At 36.5% G+C, this 17,638-nt stretch overlaps 2 protein-coding genes across 7 annotated transcripts in view; one reads left to right on the forward strand and one right to left on the reverse strand.

Moving 5' to 3' along the window:
• SMAP1 (small ArfGAP 1) overlaps positions 1 to 4,773 on the forward strand; it is a 193,518-nt gene extending 188,745 nt beyond the window's left edge. For 5 of the 6 annotated variants that reach the window (XM_034962322.3, XM_034962326.3, XM_034962324.3 and 2 more), the window contains 3 exons: positions 483 to 654; positions 1,547 to 1,854; positions 3,807 to 4,773. In XM_034962322.3, coding sequence (XP_034818213.1) covers positions 483 to 654; positions 1,547 to 1,854; positions 3,807 to 3,941 — 615 coding nt within the window. In that variant the 3' untranslated portion in view covers positions 3,942 to 4,773. Of the gene's footprint in view, positions 1 to 482; positions 655 to 1,546; positions 1,855 to 2,940; positions 3,216 to 3,806 lie in introns of those variants that run through there. The other variant, XM_034962330.3, reaches the window with a different exon arrangement.
• Positions 835 to 17,638, reverse strand: part of B3GAT2 (beta-1,3-glucuronyltransferase 2) — a 98,932-nt gene continuing 82,128 nt past the window's right edge. Inside the window, exons 3-4 of the mRNA XM_008961793.6 lie at positions 5,426 to 5,574; positions 835 to 5,345 (exon numbers count right to left, since the gene is read on the reverse strand). Of these exons, the coding sequence (XP_008960041.2) occupies positions 5,259 to 5,345; positions 5,426 to 5,574 (236 nt within the window). The 3' untranslated portion in view covers positions 835 to 5,258. The remainder of the gene's footprint in view (positions 5,346 to 5,425; positions 5,575 to 17,638) is intronic.

Raw genomic sequence — 17,638 nt, forward strand, 5'->3', positions numbered from 1 at the left:
AAAACTGATTAGATGTATAAAAATCCTATGATACAGGTTTTGAAAAGATAAAACCTTTTAAGTAGCCATTGCAAATCCTCTTACAGTCTGTTGTAGTTGTAGAAATGTTCTTTATTCCAAAGGATACCAGTTTCTTGAAGCAGTAGTTGCTATGGAGTGGTGGTCCTCTCATCTCTAACTATTGTTGAGCCCCAGGATTTGATGAGCAAAAACTTGGTGTCACCTTAGGTAGTAAATGCAACTTACTGTGAACATGCTTCAGTCTACCTACATTAACAGATTCAAATTAAGAAGTACTGTCTTGATTGTAGATGTTTTTATATGGGCTTGGGCTTGTAAGTGATCCTCTTGAATGGCACCACTTTACCTTCTACAATTGTTTGATTCCTATCTAATTTTATAACTTTATTTGGATTTTAAGTAATGGATAAGCTGCGCTTTACTATGCAGAATTTGATAGCTTATTTTGGTGTTTGTCTCAGGGGACATCCTCTGCACCAGCAGCTGCAACCCTGTCTACAGTAACATCTGGGGATCTAGATTTATTCACTGAGCAAACTACAAAATCAGAAGAAGTGGCAAAGAAACAACTTTCCAAAGACTCCATCTTATCTCTGTATGGCACAGGAACCATTCAACAGCAAAGTACTCCTGGTAATGAATTTTGATATCTGCTTTCAGTGACATTACTAGAAGTACATCCTTTGTAATTATATAATAAGATCAATTATATATCTTTTATTGTTCCATGTAGTGAGTGCTTTTGTTGTTGCAGTTTATACAACTATGAAGCCAAAATGAATGAGCATTAGAATTAAAAAATTAAGAGGCATGTACAGGATTCACAGAACTTTATTTGGAATTAACAAGCTGTTCATAGATCACTAAATGTTGTTTCACAAGCTTATAGAACATGGATTATCTTTGATGAATTATTGAAACGATTTGCATGAAGTTTATGACTGCGTACAGTGTATTTTCTCTGCAGGTAAACAGTCTTGAGTTACCACATGGATTAAAAAAAATCTATGAATTTTTTTGTAATCATAACAAAATATTAGCATAAGGCTTATTGTTTACAGAGTTTTAATCTTTCACACCATTTCCTTTAAAATAATGAGCTGCATTTCACACGTGAGCTAAAATGGTTGGGCAGCCCACTACACCTATTGAAGCGAGATATAGTCAGCTCTCACTTCCCTGTTTCGTACTGGGGGACCAGTGGTACAAATCAGCAATAAAACAGTGTATGATGTCATGCTACATAGTTTGGTCTTCACAGTGGAAGATATTTTGTGTGGCTGTTGCATATGATTTACATTTCTTAATTAAATTTACTCAGGTTAATAACTGATTTGTCTGCATCCTAGAAACAACCAGCTCTCAGGGTTTAGGTGTGGGTTGGTCTGAGTAGTAGGAGCAGCCCAAACTGGAATTAAAATGTTTGCTGTGAGTAGTTCAGAAAGGCAATTTTTCTGTGATTATAGAGATGAGTGCAACTACACGTGATAGCTCTGTCTTCATTCATTTTTTTTTTGTGGTGCAGGTGTATTTATGGGACCCACAAATATACCATTTACCTCACAAGCACCAGCTGCATTTCAGGGCTTTCCATCGATGGGCGTGCCTGTGCCTGCAGCTCCTGGCCTTATAGGAAATGTGATGGGACAGAGTCCAAGCATGATGGTGGGCATGCCCATGCCCAATGGGTTTATGGGAAATGCACAAACTGGTGTGATGCCACTTCCTCAGAACGTTGTTGGCCCCCAAGGAGGAATGGTGGGACAAATGGGTGCACCCCAGAGTAAGTTTGGCCTGCCGCAAGCTCAGCAGCCCCAGTGGAGCCTCTCACAGGTAGGGGTCATTTACTTTCTAGCTTCTCCCAAATCAAACCAGATTTATTTTCTAAATCTTTTTTTTTTTTTTTAAGTCTAGTGATCTGGCAGAAAGAATTCAATAGGGATAATATGTTATAGGGTCAAAAGTATCTATAAATATTATGAAGTTGTATCAGATAGACAAATGATGTGTTATTATCCCTATTTTAGAGTATTCTGTAAAAAAAAGGTTAAACGTCTTTCATTTCAAATTGTAATGTAACTGTAACGTGAACACCACTAATGGCCAGAAATTATCTCAGGCATCATGAGACTCCCTCTCTGTCACCTCTGAGATTAGCACTAAGCTTTATCCAGCTTGCTGGTGGGACATTTTTACAGTCCACTTAGACAACTTAGCTTCACTAATAATTTTAGGATCTTTTATTAGAAAATAAAAATCTAGCCTCATATTCTCAAAGCACTATTTTATGAGGGATCTAAGGCTATTTTTCAGGTCGGATGATTACTGCCCCATGGCTCTGTAAAAATTCTTTTTGTTCAAAAACCTTTGTAAAGTTGTATTTTCTTTTTACATACCCTATAATGACTTTTATGTTTAAAAAGAGTACAAAAAGATTCAATTCCCATAAGGTGTGAACCAGACATCCCCTCATATTATAAAATCCTATTTCTACCTAAGTTAGAGCTAAGATAGAACATTTCTATTTCAGGTGCTGTGTTCTGACTTTTCTCTAGCTGCACAGACAAAGGCTCTTAGAGAGGTTCATGCTCCCACTCTTCTTCCTTTTACACTTCCCATTGATGTTCCTCCAGCATTTTGGCAATCTTGGTTTCTGTTTGGTCACTTGTTTTACCTTTAGAGCATTCAGGGAATAGTCTAGAGTGATTTCTAACATTAGCACAATCACTATATATCCCAGTTAATTTTGCTACCACCATTTACAAGAATATAGGTAAAACATTGGTCTCTACCCGCTGGGAATCTAAAAAATTGTATGTGCTAAGTGTCAGTCACATGGTCAACATGCTGAAGCACACCCAGCTCAGGTTAAGGTGCTAGATGAACCAGGAAGGAGTTAATACTGGCTCTTACTTCCAGATAATGCAGAAGGGTGATGCTGTTCTCCAGCACTCCATCAGTGCAATCTACTGGCCAACGACAAGGTGGTTAAAATGTCCTTTAGTAGGTATGAAGACGTGATCTGCTTCTTCAGACACTTATGCCTGATTAGTGATGTAGTTTATGTTAGTGTCTTTGAAACTGTAAATAAGTCAAGTCAAATGTATTAAATTAAGAACACAGTCTAACTCTGAGTGTAAGTTTTAAACCCACTCACTATATGGTAAATCTTGCCTTTCCTTCTCTTATCATCACCAATTTTGGAAGTAAGAGAATCACAGGGTTAAGATGCTTATATATATATTTGACTCCAGTCTTGAAGAAAAATACATGTAATCTTATACTTTATTGCATACAATGAAAATAAATTTTAGATGTTTATGTTGTTAGATCAGCGAAAGAAATAAATGCTTTATGACCACTTTTAAAATATTTAGGAAGTATATAAGATTTTAATAGAGAATAATATCTATCATACAAAGTTTATAGGATAATTTTAGACTATTTTACTTCCTAAAATTTTCTTACTCCTTAGTAGTTAAAGCACAATATCCTAGTGTAGGTGAAAGTTAGTTAGAGTAGCGGACTCATTAAAATCCCAAGATTGCTTTGGTATTTTTTTTTAAGTTGCGGTTAATCTTTGGGGAAACTGTATCTAGAAAGTAGATAAAGAAGGGAACAAAGTAGCTATTTGCTTTAAGAAATATTTGTATGGTACTCTGTTTTTATTCCAGTGCTTGGACTAGTTGTCACATTAATGAAAAAATGACCAACTGTGTGGCTAAAGAAACAAGAATTAAAAGTGAAGTAAGCCTCTTGAACTAAGCCTTTTATGTGTTTCACAGATGAATCAGCAGATGGCTGGCATGAGTATCAGTAGTGCAACCCCTACTGCAGGTTTTGGCCAGCCCCCCAGCACAACAGCAGGATGGTCTGGAAGCTCATCAGGTCAGACTCTCAGCACACAACTGTGGAAATGAAAACTGCAATACAAGTTTCATCCAGAACTACCACCTGACATTCCTTGCTGAAACGCATCTAGTTCCCCTGTTTATTCATATGCATATTTTTTTTCTTTTTACCCATTGGTTCATATTAAGAATGATCTGATTGACCGTGTTGGTCTGTACTGATTCAATTTGATGTGGTGAAAGGCAGGTTGATAAACCATTTTATGTCAAGGGCAGCTTTGCTCATATTTCCATGTACTGCATTATTTGAGAAGCTGCTCAACTTGCAAAATCAGTTTTCCTCTCAATAAAATTATAGCTCTAATGTTTGCATATAAGGGAAGTAGTTATCATGTTAGTAATACCTCTAATAGTATAAACCCCACCCCAAAATTAGCCAGTAATCCTGTAGGAAGGTACTGTATGATCAAATGTTTAATCATATAAATAGAATGTAAATGCCTCACTGACCACTGTTTTCTAGTGTATCAAAATGCTTTTATTTCATCATTCACTTCACTGTGCTGTTGTTATGATGTGCTTAACAGGGAACGTGGTTAGTGAAAGGAAGATAAACCTGGATGTTACTCCAAAACTTCGTTTAATGAATGCTTAAAGAATTCAAATTTTATCTGCCTCTCTTGTAATTTGGATCTCTTCTTAATGTACATAGTGCTAACATGAAGACCTTTTTCTGCACTATATGCAAACAGGGTAACTAACTAAAACAAAGCCACTTTCAATCTTCAATCCTTGAAGGTATATCCAGGTTTATGACAGTAATTGTGTTTACATTTTATGGTGCCTAGTATTGACAAAATGTTATTTCCCTATATTAAACATGACTCCATAGATCTTTTCATTTGTGGGTTTTTATTTCCTATGATGTATACTGCCACTAACCTTCCAAAAATTACTTAGTATTGCAAAGTCAGGAATCATCAGGAACGTTTAGCTGACAAAATACTTGTCTGTTTTAAAAACCTGTTCAAGTCTACCAACCTGTTCAAGTCTACCAATTATTATAAGGGCAAATTGCAGAAAAAGAAAAAATATATACTCAGAGTGGTATCTTGCAGTATCGGCACTGTACAAAAAAATCTTCCAATTTAGTTGTTGTAGAGAAAACATGCAGAACAAATGAAGACAAAACATTTTGTACCAACCATCCAATTAGCTTATGTTAACTGACAAGCTCCATTTAAACAGATGTCCATCAGATGACAAGAAAGGCTGCTGTACTGAAGTAAAACAAACAATACCTGAATGCTCTGTAGCCTAAACTCCAAACATCCTCTTCCATATGGATCCACTGGCTGGACAAACTGCACCAGTTGCTGCTTCAATTTATACCTCAATTTTCACTGTGTCCAGGTGGTACTTTGGCTCGTTGGCTAGATTAACCTTCTCTGTCCGAGTGTGCCACACGAGAACCTGAAGGGGAAGGAAATAGCTTGGGTAGCGCACTCTTCATGCTGACACTCGAGGTCGGGCAGCACAAGTGTAATGAATACCTTAGTGCAGTTATTTGCTTTCGGTTCCAGTTCTTCGACTGTTGTTATCTGTTTGAGAAAGTCAGATTCTTGCATCCCTGGCTGGGATCCACGACGCTTAAATACAGCTTTTGGATTGGACAAAATGACTTGAAGACTTACAGCAAATCCTTTGTGAAAAATAAAAAAAAGAGAGAGACTTTAAAATCCTGGTGTACTTCTCTTTTTTTCTGTATAATTTTGGTCACATCAAAACAGTTTTTAAAATACCTACTGTGTGTCAGGTCTTGGTTTACAAAGTTGAATAGGAACATTACCTGTATTACAGTCTCAAAGGAAAATCAGTCATTACAATATTTTACATTCCATGTAAAATAAAGGTGCACAGGAGCATCTACGCAAAATAGGAAGTTTAGTCTGTTGATAATAAAGGGTGAATTTTATAAGCTGCTGTTTCACAGTGATCATCAACCCCCCACATTTGCCACTAGGAATAACTAAGAAATAAATGCAGCTGAAAAACATACATGCTTACCTAACTACATGTGGGGTATGAGACCACATGCCCAGCTCTCCTGCCTGCCCTGTAATAATTATGTATGCTTCCTTAAATCCAGCACTGCTTGGATTCATTTTGCATTTAGAAGAGGGAGCAACAGAAGTAAAGCCGATTAGCTGGAAAATGAATCATACCTAATTTTTAATCATCTGGTTTATATTTCTAATTTGGTTCAATCTAAAAAGGGTATGTGGGGCAGAAATCAGTGCAGGAGATATCAGGCCATCATCTGATAAAGTTTTTTTTTTTGGTATTTCATTTACCAAAAATAAGTGTAAATTTTCTTCAATGGTTTGGTCATACGAAAAATCATTACTGGCTGGGCACAGTGTCTCACATCTGTAATCTCAGCACTTTGGGAGGCCAAGGCAGAAGGATCTCTTGAGCCCAGGAGTTCAAGACCAGCCTGGGCAGCATAATGAGACCCTGTCTCTACAAAAAATACAAAAATTAGCTGGGTGTCGTGGCACGTGGTGCGTGCCTGTAGTCCCAGCTACTTAGGAGGCTGAGGTGGGAGGATTGCCTGAGCCTATGAGGTTGTGGCTGCAGTGAGCTATGACTGTGCCACTGCAACTCCAGCCTGGGCAACAGAATGAGGCCCTGTCTCAAAGAAAAAAGAATCATTCGTATTTAATCTGTAGTTTAACAAACTGTTTAAAGCTCAGCCATTGAAGCAACTCTACAATTGTTTTTGCCATCTCAGCAAGTAATAATTGTTTTGAAGGTCTGAAGCCCTGGATCTCTTTTTCCTTAGTGACTAAGGTGATACTGTCAAGTCAGGCACCCTCCCAGAGTTGAAGCTCCGGACACCAACCCACAAAACATTTCTCAGCAACTTTTGCCCTTCTCTACATTAAATGAGTTGATTTATGATTCAGTTTGCAAAGTAATACTAAATGATACCAGGTGGTAATGGAGGAGCTGTGAAAACACCACAACCACCATCCTCTCCAGATGCCAGACTGGGCCAGTCTCCTGTTCCAGACCCTGCTGCCTTTTGGAGAAAAGTTAACACTAAGCCACTTACAAACATAACATGGTACAGCAGGTGCTGAGTGAAGCAGAACAAAGAATCATAAAGCATTAGCTGTAGGACTAGCCCCAGTATCGATACCTCCACCAACCCTAAAGGGAGGGAGGTGGCACATTTTAGCAGAGAATACTGGATTTGGAATTAGAAGCCTTTTGTTTTTGCCTAGGTCCCTGCCCCTGGGACACTGGCCAACTCATTTAACCTTTCTTGATTTTCTAACTTCCCCATTTCTTTATTTGCGAGAGAAGTGTAACACTTCAACTCAATGTTTGATGAAAAATTGAGGTATGGAAAGACTCCACTGACTGCAAAGCACTGTTCAAAAGATACTACAATATATAAATAAAAATAGTATTGTCAGTGTGATCATGAGGGGCAGGTGATGCCAGCCACCATTTATGGCTGAAAGAATACTGGTTGACAGATTTAAAAGGTTTGGGAAAGTTCCAGGTAGCAAAGCCAGGACACCTACATGTGATAGCAACTCTGGTAACAAGTCCACAGCCTTCCTTAGACACAACTAGGACAACCACCAGACACCTCAACAAAAGCCAGAGGTTCAAATTGATACGTAGTGTCCTTTCCAACAGGTCAGATCAGATTTTAGTGTTAAAAGATTTCTTCCTTTTTCCCACATGCTTATAAATAAGCTTTATCCTTTTTTTTTTTTTTAATTCAGATGAGAGCCTACCCTTCTCAGTCATACTGAAACTCCTGATACATTCTTCACATGGCTTCAGGATACTGGTTGTATTTCCCCATTCTCTCAAAAACATGGGATCCAAATTGTGCAGAGGTGATTTCTGGAAATGATATGGAGCCACCTGGATCTGATTTCCTTCATTTTCCCCTAAGACTTTAACATATTAACCATCACGACCACTGAAGGATTCAGATTCTTTTGTTGCTTTCCTTAGCACAGGAATATCCTTCCAGCGCTTCACACAGAATGACGTGGCAAAATCTACAATTTATGTAAAGTTAACAGCCAGTTGTGAAGCTATACATCATTTTGCAGCAAGGTCTCCTTTCCTGGTGTCATTAGAGAATGGTGCGCACCTGAAAGGCCAGCACCCTGGAGACATGTTAGCGTGTGGCTCTCCACAGTACCCAAGTGTTTTTCTATTCTTTAATACAACGGGGTGCAGGAGCACAATTCAGATGCCCCGCAATCAGCTAACGCAATTTCCTTTGCTCAGTGATCTCTTGAAAGGAAGCAGGTCACAGCTGGCAGGAGAGACTGCATGTTAACTAGGTCAACCCCTGGGTTACTTTTGGGGAATCTGACCCGCTGTGAAGCTGGGGGCAGAGTTAAAGAGTTCTCCCCTCTGAAATCACAGTAAAGGGAATCCTAAACCATTGATTTCCAACCTAAGATGTTTTCTTGGGTAATTCCAAGTATTTATACTTCAAGTATTATATCTTTCCTTTTTTAGTGAGATTGGTTATCTTTAAAGATGTTGGTTACTTTGGAGATGCTTACGAAAATCGTGGGAGTAGGATTTTCTGCCCTGGTCAGCTGAGTTTAAAAAAAAAATGCAAATAAAAATGATTGTTCACAGAGAAGGCAGAATTTCCTGACTTCAGCAGAGCTAGGTGGGGAGGATACACAGTCACCCTCTGTATCTGCAGCTTCTGCATCTGCAGATTCAACTAACCTCAGATTAAAAATATCTGAAAATAAAACAAAAAAATGACAATACAACAAGAAATAATAGGGCTTTTTTCTTTTTGGACACAGAGTTTCACTCTTTTTGCCCAGGCTGGAGTGCAGTGGCACAATCTCGGCTCACTGCAACCTCTACCTCCTGGGTTCAAGTGATTCTCCTGCCTCAGCCTCCCGAGTAGCTGGGACTACAGACGTGGGCCTGGCTAATTTTGTATTTTTAGTAGAGACGGGGTTTCACTATGTTGGCCAGGCTGGTCTTGAACTCCTGACTTCAAGTTATCTGCCCCCCTCGGCCTCCTAAAGTGCTGGGATTACAGGCGTGAGCTACAGCACCCAGTCAAAATAATACAAGTTTTAAAGCTATATAGTATAACAACAACTTGCATGGCATTTGCATTGTATTAGGTAAGTAATCTAGAGATGATTTAAAGTATACAGGAGGATCTGCCTAGGTTATATGTAAACACTATATCAGGGACTTGAGCATCCATGGATTTTGGTATGAGTAGCAGTCCTGAAACCAATTCCCTATGGATACTCAGGAATAACTATTCCCTCTCAGGCAGAGGGATAGGGCCTACCTCCATATATGCTTACTGATTACTGAGTAGAAAATTTGTAAGACTTTAAAAGTCCAACAAGCTATTTACATTTCTGGACAAAATTGCAATAGGGACTGGTTTTTCCTCACTTGTTTTAAATAACGAAAAGGCAGACAAAATGATTAAAAAAAGTTTCCAGACATTGGAAAAGAGGCACATGAGACAGAGATCTCTGAGAAAAGAGAAATGTGACCCCTACAACTGCCCCAGCTTCCTGCCTGAAGTATGTTTTCAGGCTACACCACAGGGAGGGGAACCCAGAAAGCTCTGCAGTCCCCTTGAATTGAGGAAACAACTGAGAATTTGAGGAGGCCAAGACAACTAGGATATGCAGGGTGGAGTACTAGAGAGGGAAGAACTCTGCTGATCTGTAGACAGCTCTCCTCAAGTCTTCAACTGAGTATGAAGAGCAAATGCTCACACAACTACCTCAGGCCAGGTGCAGAACCACTGGCAAGGAGCAGGTGAATCAATTACTGGAGGGGACTAGTTCCCATTCTCAGTAGCCAGAGTGGAGCTACCTAGTAACAGCTGGAGCACCTGGAGGAGAACTTGGAAGGTTATCGTGCCTGTTGTAAGGTCAAATTGATTAGCCCTAAACTAGAGGCTGAGATGGTTTTGCCTAACAAACTTCAAAAGCAAGCCTGGAAAGGATCAAAATGTTTCCAAGTTAACTCAGTTGTGTCCCAGTACAAAGCTCAAGAATACATATGTATTTATAATATAGTATAACATTACATATATATGTGTTTTTATGTATGGTTGTGTGTATACATATATGTCTCTCTCATCCAGTATCTAGCAACATAAAATTCAAAATGCCTGATGCCCAAGTCACCTCAGTGATGAAAAATACAATGTCTGAGATGAAAAATACATTGGATGGGATTAGCAGCAGAGGAGACACTGCAGAATAAAAGTTGAGTAAACTCGAACACATAATGATAGAAACTACCAAAATGAAACAGAAAAGGCAAGACCAACACACACACACTGTACAGAGTCACAGGAACAGAGTCAAAGGTGAATGAATGAGGGAGACAGGGAAAAAAATTTGAAGAAATGACGACTGAAAAATTTACAAACTTGAAAACTCAGGAAAGATATGTAAGACTTAAATAACATTTTCAACTACACCTAAATGACATTTATAGAACACTCCACCCAACAACAGCAGAATACAATCTTTGAAAGTACACATGGAACATTATCACGATAGTTAGACCATAGCCTGGGCCATAAATCTGTCTCAATACATTTAAAATAATTTAAATCGTACAAAATATGTTTTCTGACTACAGTGGAATTAAAATAGATATCAGTAAATACAAAGATATCTGGAAAATATCCCAAATATTTGGAAACTAAACAATATAATTCTAAGCAAAATACAAACCAAAGAAGAAATCAAAAGGGAAATGATTAAGTGGTTAACTGAATGAAAATGAAAACAAGACATATCAAAATGTGTAGGATACATCTAAAGGAGTGTTTAGATGGGAAATTAGTTTTTAGAAAACATTAAGCACTTACTGGATAAGAAAGGTCTGAATTCAATAACCTAAGCTCCTACCTTTATAAATTAGAAAAAGAAAGCAAATGAAGCCCAAAGTAAATGGAGAAAAGGACTATACTAATAGATATAAGAGCAGAAACAACTAAAGTAGAAATAGAAAACAATTGAGAAGATAAGTGAAATAAAAACCTAGTCATTTAGGAAAAAAAAGTTAATAAAATTGATAAACTCTACCCATGCTTATCAGGAAAAAGAGAAGATATAAATTACCAGCCTCAGAAATGAAAGAGATAGGTTCTACAAACCTTAAAATGATAATATGGGGCTATTATAAGCAACTTTTTATGATAGTAAATTTGACAACTTGGATCAAAATAGAAAAATTCCTTGAAAGACAAGCTACAAGGCTCACTCATGAAGAAATAGATAATGTGAAATAGCCCTGTATCAAACAAATTAAGTTTATAATTAAAATCTTCCACACACATACACACAACCCTCCAGGACCAGAGAGCTTCACTGGTAAATTCTACCAAGCATTTAAGGAAGAAATGACAGCAATTCTACATGAATTTTTCTAGAAAATAGAAAAGGAGGAAATCTTTCTCAAGTTATTCTGTAAGACCAGCATTGCCCTGATACCAAAACCAGACAAAAACATTACAAGAAAACTACAGACTAATAATCCTCATGATCACAGAAAAATTCTCAAAATTTTAGCAAATCAAATTCAACAATAAAAAGACAATAAATCATGACCACTTGAGGATTATCTCCAGATTGCAATGTTGGTTTAAAATTTCAAAATCAATCAATGTAATTCACCATATTAGCAGATTAAAAAAAAAATCTGACTCTCACAATAGCTGGAGAAAATGCTTTGACAAAATCTAACATCTAGTCATAATGAAAAGAAGAAATAAAAGCCTCTCAGCAAACTAAGACTAGAAGTGAACTTTCTCAACTTAATAAGGGCATCTACAAAAATACCTAATGCCAACCTTATACTTAATGGTGAAAGACTGTGTTAAATCCCTGAAGATTGGAATGAGGCAAGGATGGCTGCTCTTGACTTTTATTCAACAAAGTCCTGGAGATCCTGGCCATTTAAATAAGGCTCCCGCCCCCACAAAAAAGGCAGAAATATTGGAAAGGAAGAAGTACAGCAAGCCTCCTCTTCTTCCTTCAGCCACAGTTAACAGTATCAATAGTGCTTCTCAGTTCTTCTATTGTGTAAGTATCAATTTAGCCTCACCTCCATAGGCTCATCCCACTGCCACATTCTCTCTTCTCCAACTATACATCATCTAATCTCAGCAAGGCTGTTACAAATAAGAACTAGTTCCAGTTTCTAAACGATGACTTTTGGCAACAAGACTTTTATAGTTTGGCCTCAAGAAAGACACTAACAGCTTTTTCTGTGTAATAATCACTCTGGGTAGTTGTCCTAGAGTATTGGGCTCTTGACACATGTTTAGTGCTACCAATAGCTATCAGGTAATTTCAAAAGCCTCTCTTTCCCCCCCACGTTAAACAATAAGAAAAAGAGATTTCAACTTTCGTATTAAAAGGTATATACACACAGTGCAGTCATGGAACTTGCTGGAGAAGTGTAGGGAGAGATGTGTAGGGCCTCCTCTAATTCTGAGCCGGCCAACTCTCCTTTCATACCTCTTCCCAGCAAAGCATACACTGCCTTTTGGAATGTTGTGTGTTTCCACCTTTCCTGCCCACCACCCCTCCTTATTGAGATATAATTCACATATATTAAAACTTGTCCTTTTATACGGTATGATTAAGGGGGGTTTTAGCATATTCATAACTCTGGCAACCAATTTTTGAGGAGACTTTTTTTCCCATTGAACTGTCTTAGAACCTTTGGCAAAAAGCAACTGACCATAAATGATTTATTTCTACACTGTCAGTTCTATTTCATTAATCTATATGGCTATCCTTATGTCAGTACCACACTGTATTACTGTAGTTTGCTTTCTTTAAGTTGAGACAGGGTCTTCCTATGTTGTCCAGGCTGGTCTCAAACTCCTGGGCTCGAGGGATGCTCCTGCCTCAGCCTCCTGAGTAGCTGGGACTACAAGGTGCATGTCACTCCATCTGGTGATGGCATTATTGTAGTTTTATAAGTTTTCAAATTGGGAAGTATAAATCCCCTAACTTCTTTCTGAGTTCATCACTTTCCATATCAATTTTAGAAACAAATACCTTGTCAATTTTTACAAAAAGGGCAGCCAGAATTTTGATAAAGATTGCATTGAATCTGTAGATTAATTGGGGGAATATTGCCATTTTAGCAATATTAAGTCTTCCGACCCATAACAATATTAAGTCTTCTAATCCATGAACATATCTTTCCACTTATTTAGTTCTTCATTTCAGTGATATTTTATAGTTTCCTGTGTAAGTCATACTTTATTACTAAGCATTTTATTATTCCTGACACTATTGTGAATGAAATTTTCTTAGTTTAATTTTCAGATTGTTCATTGCTAGTGTATATAAATACAATTGATTTTCATATATTGATTTTGTATCAATGCAGTCTTGCTAAACTCATTTAATTAGCATTAACAGTTGTGTGTGTTCATCACTGGCCATCAGAGAAATGCAAATCAAAACCACAATGAGATAACATCTCACACCAGTTAGAATGGTGATCATTAAAAAGTCAGGAAACAACAGGTGCTGGAGAGTATGTGGAGAAATAGGAACACTTTTACACTGTTGGTAGGACTGTAAACTAGTTCAATCATTGTGGAAGTCAGTGTGGCGATTCCTCAGGGATCTAGAACTAGAAATACCATTTGACCCAGCCATCCCATTACTGGGTATCTACCCAAAGGATTATAAATCATGCTGCTAGAAAGACACATGCACACGTATGTTTATTGCGGCACTATTCACAATAGCAAAGACTTGGAACCAACCCAAATGTCCAACAATGATAGACTGGATTAAGAAAATGTGGCATATATACACCATGGAATACTATGCAGCCATCAAAAATGATGAGTTCATGTCCTTTGTAGGGACATGGATGAAGCTGGAAACCATCATTCTCAGCAAACTATCGCAAGGACAAAGAACCAAACACCGCATGTTCTCACTCATAGGTGGGAACTGAATGATGAAAACACATGGACACAGGAAGGGGAACATCACACACCAGGGACTGTTGTGGGGTGGGGGGAGAGGGGAGGGATAGCATTAGGAGATATACCTAATGCTAAATGACAAGTTAATGGGTGCAGCACACCAGCATGGCACATGTATACATATGTAACAAACCTGCACGTTGTGCACATGTACCCTAAAACTTAAAGTATAATAATAATAAAAAAAGAAAAAAAAAGTTTTCCTTTTCAACAAAGAGATGTCCAAACAGCCATGTAAATAAACCCTCAAGAAAATCTCTTAAAAACAAACAAACAAACAAACAAACAGTTATGTGTGTGTGTTCCTTAGGATTTTTCTATGTAAAAGATCATGTCATTGATAAATGGAGATAGTTTTACTAATGCCTTTACAATCTGGATGCCTTTTATAAGCTATAGTGCAATGGTGTATACAAATGGGTAGAGGGGTCATCTTGTCTTATTCTTGATCTTAGGGAAAAAGCTTTCGGCATTCAACTATTAAAAATGTTAGCTGTGAATTTTTCATAGATATGCTTTATCAAATAAATGAAGTTCCCTCCTATTCCTAGTTTATTGATCTTCTCTCTAGTGTTTTTATCATGAAAGAATGCTGAATTCTGTCAGGTGCTTTTTCTGCATCTACTGATATAATTGTGCAGCTTTTGTTCTTTATTGTATTGATATGGTGTGTTACATTGATTTACTTTTATATTTGAAATAATCTTATATTCCAGGGATAAATCTTACCTGCTCATGGTGTATAATCCTTTTTATATGTTGCTCAATTCACTTTACTAGTATTTTTTTAAAGGATTTTTGCATCTGTATTCAAAAGGGATGCAAAAATAGGTCTGTTTTTTTTTTTTCTTTTCTTCGTGATGTCTTTGGTTTTGGTATCAGGGTAACATTGGCTTGGTAGAATTCCTTCAAAAGTGTTCCCTTCTATTTTTTGGAGGATTTGTGAAGAATTGGTAATTCTTTAAATGTTTGGTAGAAGTCACCAGTAAAGCCATCTGAAAATGGGCTTTTCTCTGAGGGAAGTTTTGTTGATTATTAATTCAATCTCTCTGTTATAGGCCTATTTAGATTTTTTTGAGACAGTTTTAATAGTCATTCCAATAATTTGTCCATTTTCATATAGGTTATCTAATTTGTTGCAATACAATTTTTTAAAGTATTCTCATAAAATTTATGTAAGGTTGGTATTAATATTCGTGCTTTCATTCCTGATTTTAGTAATGTGAGGCTTCTCTCCTTTTTCTTGACAGTCTAACTAAAGGTTTCCCAATTTGTTGGTTTTTAAAAAACATTTTTATTGATTTTCTTATTTGTTTTTATATTCTGTATTTTTCTCTAATCTAATAACTTCCTTCTGCTTATTTTGAGTTTACTCTTCTTTTTCTGTTTTTTTATGGCAGAAGGTTAGGTTATTGATTTGAGATCTTTCTTCTTTTTAATGGAGGTATGTGAAGCTATAAATGTCCTGCTAAGCACTACTCTGGCTGTACCCCCATAGGTTTTCATATGTTGTTTTTCCATTTTCATTCTCTTCAAAATATTTCCCAATTTTCCTTGTGATTTCTTAACAAATTGATTTTTTTTAGGAGTGTGTATATAATTTCCATATATTTGTGAATTTCACAAACTCCTTTCTGGTATTAATTTCTGATTTCATTCCAGTATAAACCAAGACCATACTTTGTGTAATTTTAGTTATTTTAAATTGTGTCCTGCTTTATGGCCTAAGATGGTCTATAATCTTGGAGAATGTTCCATTGTGCCTTTGAGAAGAAAGTGTCTTCCGTTCTTGTTGGGTGGAGTGTTCTATAGATGTTTGTTACATCTAATTGATTTACAGTGTTTTTCAAGTCTTCTATCCCAGTTGATCTATCTAGTTGTTCTGTCTAGTATTGAAAGTGGGATGTTGATAGTTGCAATGATTATTGATGAATTATTTTTTCCTTCAGTTTTGTCATTTTTACTTTGTGTATTTTGGAGCTCTGCTGTAAGTCATGTATATGTTTATAGTTATATCTTCTTGACAGAGTGATCCTTTTCTCATTATAACTTTTTTTTTGGTCTCTAGGAACAGTTCGTCTTAAAGTCTATTTTGTCTGGTGTTCATATAATCATTCCCGTTCTTTTTTTTTTTTTTTTGGTTCCTGTTAGCATGATATATACTTTTTTCTCTTCTCTTGCTTTCAATTTATTTGTGTCTTTGAATCTAACATGTTTGTCTTGTAGACAGCATATAGTTGGATCATTTTTATACATCCTGTCCATCTGCCTTTTGATTGGGTTTTTTATCCACTTACGTTTAATGTAATTACCAATAAATGGATTTACATTTGTCTTTTTGAAGTTTGTTTTCTACATGTCTAATGTTATTTTATTCCATTTCTCTATTACTGCCTTCTTTATTATTAAACAAATATTTCCTAGTGTATGATTTTAATTCTCTTGTCATTTATCATTTGAGTTATTTTCTTAGAGGTTGCCATGGGGATTATAATTAACATTTCAATTTCTAACAGTTTAGTTCAGATTAATACCAACCTAATTTCAACAGGATAAAAAAACTTTGCCCCTACACAGATCCATTCTTTGCCCCTCATTTGCGCTATTATTGTCATAAAAATTATATCTTTATACATTTTGTGCTCCTCAAACCAGATTTCTGATGACTGGTTTATGTAGCTGTTTTCCAAACAGGAGAAAAGAGCTATAAAGATTACATTTATACTGCCTTTCAAAATTACCTATGTAGTTACTTTTACTAGTGTTCTTATTTGTTCATGTGGATTAGAGTTCCCGTCTAGCATCCTTTCACTTTTGCCTAAAGGACTCCTTTGAGTATTTCTTGTAGGGCACATGTGCTAGCAATGAATTTTCATGGTGTTTGTTAATTGGGAATATTTTCATTTCTCCTTCATTTTTGAAGGATAGTTTTGCTGGATACAGAATTCTTGGTTGATCTTTCTTTTTTTCCTTCCAGTACTTTGAATCTGTCATCTCACTGCCTTCTAGCTTCTGTGGTTTCTGATAAGAAATCAGTCTTTGTTAATAAACAATGGCTTATTAAAGAGCCTTTGTTAATCATATTCACTTTTCTTTTGTCACTCTCAAGATTCTCTTCATGTTTGGTTTTCAACTGATTATGATGTGTCTAGGTATGAATCTCTGAGTTTATCCTACTTGGAATCCACTGAGCTTCCTCGATGTTTAATGTTTTTCATACAGATTTGGGAAGTTCTAACATTTTTTTTCAAATATTCTTTTTGCCCCTTTTTCTCTCTTTTTCTACGACTCATAATATGTATATTAGTATATGTGAATAATAAGACTATGAGGCCCTGTTCATTTTTCGTCATTCTTTTTTCTGTTCCTTAAACTGGATCATATCAATTTACCTATGTTTCAAATTCACTAATTCTTCTGCCTGGCTGAAACTGCTTTGAGCCCCTCTATTGAATTTTTTGTTTTTATTAGTGTATATTTCAACTCCAGCATTTCTATTTGGTTCTTTTTTAAAAATATATAATTTCTATCTCTTTATTGATCTCTATTTGTGAGACATCATTCTCCCATTTTTCTTTAGCTATTTAGACATGGTTATCTTTAGTGGACTCCATATATTTAAAATATCTGATTTAAAGTTTTTACCTACCAAATATAATGTCCAGACATTTTCAGGGACAGTTTC

Source organism: Pan paniscus, chromosome 5, assembly GCF_029289425.2.
Source record: "Pan paniscus chromosome 5, NHGRI_mPanPan1-v2.0_pri, whole genome shotgun sequence".
Taxonomy (NCBI): Eukaryota; Metazoa; Chordata; class Mammalia; order Primates; family Hominidae; genus Pan; species Pan paniscus.